The 11,613-nt window shown below is 34.5% G+C and overlaps 1 protein-coding gene across 1 annotated transcript; it reads left to right on the plus strand.

Moving 5' to 3' along the window:
- The first annotated feature begins 3,094 nt into the window (after positions 1–3,094).
- Positions 3,095–4,327, plus strand: LOC105963966 (Integrase-type DNA-binding superfamily protein). Its single transcript, XM_012988468.2, has one exon. It carries the CDS (start codon positions 3,291–3,293, stop codon positions 4,113–4,115), a length of 825 nt encoding a protein of 274 aa, XP_012843922.2. The 5' UTR covers positions 3,095–3,290; the 3' UTR covers positions 4,116–4,327.
- The last annotated feature ends 7,286 nt before the right edge of the window (positions 4,328–11,613 follow it).

The raw sequence follows: 11,613 nt of genomic DNA on the forward strand, positions 1-11,613 counted from the left end.
GATGGATCCGAATCATATACCTAATTAAGTAGTTCAACAACTCCATCTTCTATTAATTTAATTAATTTTCTTAATCACAATTAATTGCTAAGTAATAAAATCCTAATCACTGCCCTGAGTATATATATACACACATATATATATACATACAACTGTGGGGCTGCCTATTTGAGGGCCATTGGAAAGGGGATATTTAGAAGGAAGTGGGAATATTAATATTTAAATATTACCAGAATTAGGACAAAATATATATTATATAAAATTTCAATATAAAATATTGACCCCATATTCTAGTTTAAAAGATTTTGAGCAGTATAACATTATTTAAAATAAATAATGTTAATTATGATTAACATATATTTTTCAAGATTTGATGTCCCTTTCTAAATAATTGACTAATTGTGCTTACTAAATCTGATTAATTTTGATTGAAGCAATTTAATTATGTGTATTATTGCATGAAGATACAACCAGTTTATTTACGATATATCTAACGAATACTAACAATGTTCGCATAATTCTCGATTCTGCATTTAATCGAGTTTGAATTTTTTTTAAATGTAAAAAAAATTAAATTAAATTTAAATTGATTATTATTAAAATAGATGAAAATACAAAAAAATAGTGTTAAAAAAAATAGCAAGTAAGAAACTGAATTCCAGCAAATATTGGGGCATGACTAAATTTTGTTGAACAAATTGGACCCACTGGCATGTGACCCATGTTAACTATTTTAATTCAAAATTCGTTTTCTAGATCCATCTCTGCTGTAATTATTTTCACAAAATAGCATAATTGATTAAAAATTTAATGAAATATATCGTATCCTAAATATTAATTAAATGATTTTTTTTTTTTAAAATGAAAAATAAAATAAATAAATGGTCATGTGTGAATCATTTTATCGTCACCCCTGAAAACAAAACCCAGATGTATAAACTAATTATATAGCACCATAAAAAAATATTGTCCCTCATGATTACGCATACCATGTTTATTTATTTATTTAATTTTCTTAATTTAGTTATAAAAAATAAAAATAAAAATTGGTCAAAATTGATAACATGGCGCCGTTTGAAGAGACATTCATTGTATTCAGTGTTCTTTTTCTACATTTTCATGACGTCAGCATATTTTATTTTTCGAGTTTGGGAAGAGTACAAATTACGTGACACTATTTATTGAATTTTTTAATATATATTACATGTATATGCATATAATTTTGTGCCATTAAACTTTGCTATATTTGTAGTTGAATAATAATAGTTAGAAACTTGGTATATTACGTCATTTCGTCACACTTTTAACTACAACTCTAGAAATATTACGTCATTTTGTTTGTTTAGAAGGGGCAAAACGGTAAAAAGAAAAAAATGAATGTCTAGTACTCCATTTGTTATATAATAATTAATAATTGTCTGTTGTTAAAAATATTTTTGTTCGATATTATCTGTCACTTAAAATTTTCAATACTGTATTAAATGTAATTTTTTTTCCTATTTTAATCTTATGCAAAGCTAAAAACGGGAGTTGATGAAGTAATAGCTAGTTTAGGGCTACAAACTGAATCAAGTTAGTTGATGAAACTCGTTTGAACTCAGCTCATTAGTACAACAAACCAAACAATTGAATACAAATTAGTAACCTCGTTTGATTAGATGCGAAGCTCAATTACAACAAATAGAATTACATATGTAAAATAAAATAAAACATAATTACTGTTCGAGTTCGATTTGTGCTAAAGCTGTTTACACTACAATTCGTTCGACCTTGACTCGACTAATTTATAAAACAAATGATTCTTTTTATATATATTCAATTTGAACCATATAATAAAATGTTCAATAGATATTATTGTGTGTGTGTATATATATATATATATATATATATATATATATATATATATATATATATATATAATAAATATAGAAGCCCCCATGATACAAATAAGTCATCGAGGCCATTTAAGTTGCATTAAAGGACTTCCAGAAAAATTAATGGAAATCCTTGTTAATAACCCTACCCAGTGGGGGCCGCTACCCCCAAATTGCATGACTTATTATCAATGTGCGTAAAATAGCATGGCCCCCTTTCTTAATTAATTACCTAGAATGACCCCCAACTTTGTGGGTGTCTCTATAATTGTTTGCCATTAATATATGTAAAATCAAATTATATGTCACTATCGTGATTAGGGAGTTAAAGCTAATTAATTTAAATTAAATCGGATTGTATTAATTATCTACTGACTAACTAACTAATTAATTATTTAGTCGGATGTTCGATTCCTTGTATTTCACCTCGTATTAACATCTCTTGTTTCGAATCATTTCATATAGTTTGTATCGTTTTTTTTCAGGGATAATTTGCGGCCATTTTTTTTTTTACGCGGGATTAAAAATGTTAGTTTGGATTTGCCAACGAAATATGTTATTAACTCATACTAATTAGTTGAGAAGTAGAAACGGGATGAGCTCGTTTGATTTCTACAGTTAAATAGTAGGAGTTAGTAAATTAAGATGGTTGGTTGGTAAGATTCATCACTATTCAAGCTCGTTTCTAAAATGAAAGCTCAGAATTAAATGTTATATTTCATGAAATTAATAACTCACCTGGGATTAATTTTGCAATTTTGCAGGAGGTGACTAAAAAATAAAATTTATAGTTTTATTCTTGAATCAATAACTTAATTTTGTTAAATGAAAAGAATTTACAAATAGTTCACATATAATAACAGATTCTAACAAATTTAATACAAAATATAATCGAATGAATCAAACATGTTACTATTAACTTAATGGGCAATTAATTCAATCAGATATAATTCGATATAGACAAAGAAACAAGGTCTTAATAAATTAACTGTGACAATTAATTAACATATTGTCTGAAACTCTTTATGTACTGATTCATTTTTAATCTATAGACGGGCTAGGATTCCAGCCCAACCCTCACACTCATCGGGTGATCGTTCTTTAAAAAAAAAGATTAATGATAATTAATTGAAAGATAAAAATCTCAAACCATGTGTTTATTAATTAATTTAAAGCTCCTCAAGGGAATAAAGAAAACAATTATAGCACCATTGTACAAGTCTCTTTGTTGTCTTTTTCCTTTTTTTTTTTTTTTTCTTTTTTCTCTTTTTATTATATAAATTAATCCAAATTGTGAAAAAAGAATATATCTTATAAACCAAAGTTCTCACAACTTTACTTTATGTGGAAACATATTTCATATTATTTGTAGCTACAATAGCCCTCACAATTGAAGCACACATACATATTATTATCATGGAAGCCAAGATAATCACCCTCCACCACACTACTATACCTCAAGATCAACTCTTTTCCACCGCCGCCGCCACTTCTTCCGCCGCCTCCTCCACCGGCGTGTGCGGCGGCTCTACCTCCTCCCCCGCCTCCTCCTCCACCACCACTTCCAACTCCAACTCCTCATCATTGAGCATTAATGAAATAACACAAAAGATCACAACCAAATCTCAAGGCGAGAAAAGCGGCAATGAAGCCGGCAAGCGGCGGAGGAGCGGCGGCGGCGGCGGCGAGAAGCACCCAATGTACCGCGGCGTGCGGAAGCGGAACTGGGGGAAATGGGTGTGCGAGATTCGGGAGCCGAGGAAGAAGTCGAGAATATGGCTCGGCACGTATCCGACGGCGGAGATGGCGGCGAGGGCCCACGACGTGGCGGCGCTGGCCATCAAGGGCCAGTCGGCTTACCTCAACTTCCCACACTTAGCCGAGTACCTACCCCGCCCCGCCTCCACCGCGCCGAAGGATATCCAAGCCGCCGCAGCCGAAGCCGCTGCAGCAGCCGCGTTTCCGGAGGAAATCAGCCGATCAAGTGACGAACAAGCCGAGCCGAGCCAAAGCAAGCTGGCTAGTTCCCACTCCTCCACAAATTTGCAAGAAACGTCGAATTCGGCTTCCACGGCTCATGAAGCTGACGACACATTTTTCGACTTGCCGGATCTATCCCTCGGCGGCTCAGATCACAGTGGCAATGGCTACAGCTACTATGCTTCTTCTTCTTCGTGGCAGCTGGCTGGAGCCGACGCTTGTTTCCGGCTTGAAGATCCGTTTTTGTGGGAGTCCAACTAGCTAAAAGTAATTAATTATATTTATAAATTATTATTCTTATTCTTATATTTTTATTTTATTCTTGGAAATGCTATTTGTGGAATGAAATCACTAACTTTCACAATTGTGTGGTAAAAAGAAAAAAACCCAATATTCATCTTATTACAGAAAGTCAAATGTATTTATTTTTGTTTTCTTAGTCTTTTTTTAGCAATTTTATGGAATATACTGTAGCTCTTTTTAGTTGCCTATAGTAAAATTTACGATAAATTACAACCACTCCTGAGTTATGGTTAAATTACAAAAAAATTCTCATGTTTAGGTAATTGCAGTCACACTCTCAACCATGTATTATCTTACGAAAATACCCCTCAAGAGGTAAATATAGGGATGTTAAATCGGTGAAAACAAAGTGAAATTTCGGTACGCCAACCTTTTATACTGTTTACCGAACTGAATATACTATTTGGTTCAATAAATAACCGAATTACATAAATTTTATGTAAAATATTTAAAAGGAAGGGGTGACTGTAATATTACCAAAACAAAATGGGTTTTTTCGTAATTTGGCCATACCTCAGAGGTGACTGTAATTTACCTTAAAATTTATGAATTACTGCACGAGAATAAAAATTTATCCAATCTACTTCGAATTGACAGGATTCTCTCGTTAATAAATAAAAAAGGGGTATCATATCTTCCAATTTGCGTAAATTAACAAAATCAAAGTCATACATATATTATATATAATCGATTAAAAAAAAGTCATACCTAAATATTTTTTGGATTTTTTTGTGCCAAAAAAAGACAATAAATAGTATGGACACTAGACACACTAGTAAGTTGAACCTATATCTTCGTAGCACCATCAATTTCACGTTCTCCACTATTCCTCACCATTATTGAATGTTGTCTGAGTTATTATTTTTGAATTCTTTGATTTAATTTGATATTTTTATATTTATATGTGACGGGCCCAATTTGGCATTCTATTGGACTCATGTGAATCTTTGAGATTGAATTTCATTAGTGGACCATGACCCAACTCTATCACATTTAGTAGGCTCAAAATTAGGTCAACGCCTCAAGAGTAGGTATGCCTTATAAATACATCATATTCTCCGTCATAAAAGGTACGCATTATTTACACACTCCTACACACACACACACTAAATCACATGATCAAATCACATATCTCACATCGTCTTCTTCTCTATTTCGTTTTCCTTCTCATTTTACTCTTTCTTGAACTATTTCAACAATTAACTTGAGCGTCGGAGGGTCTCCCCGGAGCTCAACCCTCATAATTTCAGGTGAACGGAGCAGGTTACCAGTGATTAAGATCGGGGAAGGTGTTCGAGAAGAGCCAATGTGGGTGGTGGTTAAATCGACCTCCATCAATATGTTTTTTACTATTTACGATTGAGGAATTACACACCGGCAAATTGATATAACTGCAATGGGCTGTAAATCTACACTTTCGTTTAATAGCTTGCAAATCATACGATAAACGTAAACAACACTAGGCTAACCTTGTGCGACATATTCGACCTAACGACTATTATCGAAGAGATTCGAACATGAATCAATTGACATAGACTCATTTGCTCTAACAGTTAGACGATTCCTTACTGGACTATACAAATCAATTTTGTTATAAACGAGAAGATTATTATAATATATGTTTGCTTAAGGACTAAGGAATTGAAGCTGACATGGTGAAACGTGTCACTTATTTGTAATAGCTATCCTACATTCAAGCATGACAATGCTTGTATCTACTCATGTATATATATATATGTACTACGCAATGGATATTCACAATTCTCTCAAGTTAGAAAAACTTGCAGAAGCTTTATTATGCTTACAAATAATATGCGTATATATACTTGATACTTAAATAGCTAGTGGGTTATTCTATAACACGTTATCAGCACGAGTTTTTGCTCGATAGGGATTTGCTATTTTCGTATTTTCTTTCTCTATTTTATTTTACGAAAATCCAGATCCTCGATCTATTGTCGTAAAGACAAACGAGAATGATTAGCGAATACTTCGGTATTTTATACGCTATCATTTCTCAAAGGATATGATGGATTCGTGTATATTAATCTATTGTTTATTTATTTGTTGAATTACTGCTGAAATTTATATTTGCAAGCTTGTGGATCCCAAGCAGTGTTATAAGCACGTGCTATATATCAACAGATCTGTGGGCCGACTTAGAGGCCAAGATATAAACTCCGAGCCTGATGCTCGTGGAGTTGGAGAAATAATAATCTCCGTTTAAAGCCGATTTAGAGGCTATCGTTTTAACTCCGGGCATAGTACCCGTAGAGCTTAACATATACCGTATAGAGGTCATACTATATCTCCGAGCCTGAAGCTCGTTGAGTCAAGACGTGATAATATCCGTCAAAAGCCGATTTAAAGGCCATATATCTGAATATATCTCCGAGCATGAAGCTCGTTGAGTCAAGACGTGATAATATCCGTCAAAAGCCGATTTAAAGGCCACATATCTGAAAATATCTCCGAGCCTAAAGCTCGTTGAGTTAAGACGTGATAATATCCGTCAAAAGCCGATTTGAAGGCCAAATATCTGAATATATCTCCGAGCCTGAAGCTCGTAGAGTCATTAGACGAGGTAAAACCCGTCAAGAGCCAACTTAGAGGCTATTAATCACAAGCCCAAATTTAAAGGGTTTTGGGTTATCTTGTACCCAGTGTATATATATCTCTCTCGTAAGATGTGATTCCCGAGATTGAGTTATTTTGTGTGTATCCATGTTTAACCTCTCTTGGATGGTGTGATTCCCAAGATCGAGTTGTTTGGGTAAACCCATATGTACATATCTTCCTTGGAGGATAAATACCCGAGGTCGAGCTGATTGTGATACGCGTACATGAAAAACATGGCTAAATATGACTATTGCCTACTCGATAGTGCAACTACACACTCAATATTCAATAATAAAATATATTTCTCGAGTGTGACTTTGTGCAAGGCACAAGTTAAAATCATATCAGATCCCGTGGAAATAATAGATGACTCCGGGAGTGCAACAATTATGTTGCCTAATGATACTACGTATGCTTATTATATACGCGAAATATAGCATTTGCGCGTTTACTGGCACATATTATTGTGCAGCTCTGGGAATGAATTTCGAGCACCCATTAGTATACGTTAACACTCAAAATGGACTGACGAAATCTTTGATTAAACGCGTCCAAATTATTGCTCGTACTTTGCTGATGAGATCTAAACTCACTAGTGCAGCATGGGGCCATGCAGTATTGCATGCATGAGCACTGATTAAATTACGCCCCACTGCTTATCATATGCATTCCCCAATGCAATTGGCATTAGGCTTTGAGCCCGATATTTCGCACCTTCGCACATTTGGTTGCGCTGTGCATGTGCCAATTCCTCCTTCTCAGAGGACTAAAATGGGTCCCCAACGCCGACTTGGCATATACGTTGGGTTTGATTCACCGTCGATTATTAGGTTCTTGGAACCAATGACGGGTGATTTATTTACCGCTAGATTTGCGGATTGTCATTTTGATGAGACATTATTTATACCGATTGGTAAGGATATTCAGAATATCCGTGATAATGATAAACAAAAACCAATCGAGAATCTCACTTGGTGTGAGCAACATTTATCTCATCTCGACCCACGTACCTCTGAATGTGAAAATGAGATCCATAGAATCATTCATTTACAAAATATTGCCAATAGACTTCCTGATGCATTTAATGATGCCAGTAAAGTTACGAAGTCTTATATTCCAGCTGTGAATGTTCCAGCTAGGATCGCTGTTCCTGAAGAACATGTGAAAATGAATGATGATCCCCCACGACAAAAACGGGGTAGACCAATTGGATCAAAGGACGTTGTTCCTAGAAAAAAAAAGGGGAAAATTGATGAACCTTCGAACCAAGTGGTTCCTAGTGAGAATGCTCCAGATGAATCTGTTGAGCCTGATATCGAAAAAGCGATATCAAATCCCGGGAATACCGAGAATCCCATAAGTTTTTGCAATGAAATATGGGATAGAAATGAGATAATCATCGATAACATTTTTGCATTCTCGGTTGCACAAGAAATAATGTACGATGATTATGATAGTGAACCGCGTTCCATAATGGAATGCCGCCAAAGAAATGATTGGCCTAAATGGGAGGAAGCAATAAAATCTGAATTGGCTTCCCTAGAAAAACGGAAAGTATTTGGGCAAATCGTTCAAACTCCGGATAATGTAAAGCCCGTTGGGTATAAATGGGTATTTGTCCGTAAGAGGAACGAGAACAATGAAATTGTAAGATATAAAGCCCGCCTTGTAGCTCAAGGTTTCTCCCAGCGGCCTGGGATTGATTATGATGAGACGTATTCACCAGTGATGGATACGATCACTTTCCGTTTTCTTATCAATATGGTCGTCCAAGAGGGACTGGACTTGCGTCTAATGGACGTTGTAACGGCCTATCTATATGGTTCACTAGATTCTGATATTTATATGAAAATTCCCGATGGATTTAAAATGCCAAACTCTGGCGCTCCTCGTGAGCTGCACTCAATCAAATTACAAAGATCATTGTATGGTCTAAAGCAATCCGGTCGCATGTGGTATCATAGATTGAGTGAATACCTTATCAGGGAAGGTTATAAAAATGATCCTATTTGCCCATGCGTTTTTATTAAAAGATCAGAAACCGGATTTGCTATTATTGCCGTTTATGTAGATGACATGAACCTCATTGGCACTCCTGAAGAGTTGGCCAATGCTGCTGAATATTTAAAGAAAGAGTTTGAGGTCAAGGACCTTGGAAAAACCAAACTCTGTCTTGGTATTGAGCTTGAGCATAAAAATAACGGCATACTTATACACCAATCTGCATATACTAAACGAGTGCTCAGAAAGTTTAATATGGAAAATTCCAATTCATTGAGCACCCCTATGGTTGTGCGCAATTTAGATCCTGAAAAGGATCCGTTCCGACCTAAGGAATTTAATGAAGAGATACTTGGCCCTAAAGTGCCGTATCTAAATGCTATCGGAGCGTTAATGTATTTAGCACAATGCACTCGACCTGATATCGCTTTTGCGGTAAATGTGCTTGCGAGATACAATTCTGAGCCTACCCGGAGACACTGGAATGATGTTAAACACATTTTTCGATATCTCCGTGGTACTGCAGATTTGGGATTATTTTATTCAAAGAATACAACTAACCAAGGGTTAGTTGGTTATGCCGATGCGGGATATAGATCTGATCCCCATAAAGCTCGCTCACAAACTGGATATTTGTTTTGTTATAATGGTGCATGTATATCTTGGCGATCTACCAAACAGACATTGGTGGCCACCTCCTCAAATCATTCTGAAATAATAGCTCTTTATGAGGCAGGGAGAGAATGTGTTTGGCTACGATCCGTTATTTCGCATGTACGAAATTCCTGCCAATTACATCCAGTTACAGACACGCCCACAGTCATTTACGAAGATAATGCTGCTTGTATAGCGCAAACAAGGGGCGGATACATAAAAGGTGATAGGACCAAACATATATCACCAAAGTTCTTCCATACACATGAGCTTCAGAAGAATGGAGAGATCGATGTTCGACAAGTTCGCTCATGCGACAATCTTGCTGATTTATTTACAAAGTCCTTACCGACTTCTACTTTTGAGAAGTTGGTATACGCCATTGGAATGAGAAGAGCCAATATGAAGCAAGATTGACGCCCCATTCCGGAACCTATATTGCTCATTTCAGGGGGAGCAATAGTGCGCTGCACTCTTTTTCCCTTTTGACTGGTTTTGGTCCCATTGGGTTTTCCAGTAAAGGTTTTTAACGAGGCAGCTTATGCACGCGGCTTGGATTGAGTTATGCACTCTTTTTCCCTTATGTTCGGTTTTGTCCCACTGGGTTTTCCGACTTGAGGTTTTTAACGAGGCATATATTTTCACTCGTCCAATTTGCAACCGCTACCAATAATTCTTAGTCCAGGGGGAGTATTATAATATATGTTTGCTTAAGGACTAAGGAATTGAAGCTGACATGGTCAAACGTGTCACTTATTTGTAATAGCTATCCTACATTCAAGCATGACAATGCTTGTATCTACTCATGTATATATATATATGTACTACGCAATGGATATTCACAATTCTCTCAAGTTAGAAAAACTTGCAGAAGCTTTCTTATGCTTACAAATAATATGCGTATATATACTTGATACTTAAATAGCTAGTGGGTTATTCTATAACAAAGATGACATTGTAACAACCAAGTATATAATTGGAATTGATTTTATTTATTTTATTTTTTGGTTTTTTTACTAGGGTTTTTGGTTTTACCTTGGAAGGGTTTTATGGGAACTTGTAGCTGAATTGACTTGAAATATAGTACTATTTTTACGTGTTCTTTTAATATTATTTTATTATGGTCCCCAATTCCACCACTTGCTAATTTTAGATACAAATAAATAGTTACTATAACGTTTTTAATTAGATAAATTGGATTTTTGTTAGATACGCCACGTCATCATTACACAAATTGGCTCGTTAATCATCACGTTTAATTATTTTCTGATGGTGACCATTGCCTTAACTTTTACCAAGAATGATTATTGATTTATTGTGTGTTCAAACTTCAAACAACCAAAAAGAAATAAAAGAAAAATTAATAATAATAATTTATTTTTTGAATATCATATTAAAATTAAGACAAAAAACATGCAAATTGTTCAATTATTTGATCATGTTTATATACACTCAGAATTAGACAATGTGGTCAAGATAATCACACGATAACTTACTTATTAAAATATATATCATGGCCTCAATTAATTCGCTATTTTTCTTTATTTTTTTTAGTAAGAGAATCTGTAGCCAATCATAACGATCGTTGATAATTCTCTACTTAATTTTATTATATTTAATGACGATTGCATAAACGTTTGAGAGTTCGTTATTTCTGAGTCGATCTGAACACATGATTAATTAGTTGATAAGCCTAAAATATTGCTTTTTACCAACAAAACATAGTAAATAAATATGAACCTAAATAAAAGATTTATATATATTTTTAGAGTAAGCTTAGTGGATTGATTTATGCACTCATTATAGTTGTTTGTCACTATATTGGTAGTGAGAAGTGATCTCACCACCACTATCTCCTCCTTAATTAATTAATAGTCAATTATTCAATCATTTAGTCTCCTTAATCTCTTTGGGCCCATCTAATATCTTGCTTACATATTGCTTATGTAATTATTATTATTATTATTAAATTATAATTAGGACCCATATATAAATATCCCCAAGTGCAGGAGCATAAATGAATTTGGAATTGGGTTATTATATATTAATCCCAATCATGAAGTAATTAGTAAAGTAGTAAAACATTTTCCTTACTTTGCTAAAACAATAAGTGATTTTTTTAAAATAGACAAAATGAATCTTGAATTCTTGATTGAGCAAAATGGTAATTATTATTTCATCT

The sequence above is a fragment of the Erythranthe guttata genome, chromosome 2 (genome assembly GCF_056151865.1).
Source record: "Erythranthe guttata isolate IM_541 chromosome 2, IM_541, whole genome shotgun sequence".
Taxonomy (NCBI): domain Eukaryota; kingdom Viridiplantae; phylum Streptophyta; class Magnoliopsida; order Lamiales; family Phrymaceae; genus Erythranthe; species Erythranthe guttata.

Excerpts from the sequence above, each read along its gene's own strand:
- LOC105963966 (XM_012988468.2), top strand. The coding sequence starts at position 3,291 with ATGGAAGCCAAGATAATCACCCTCCACCACACTACTATACCTCAAGAT.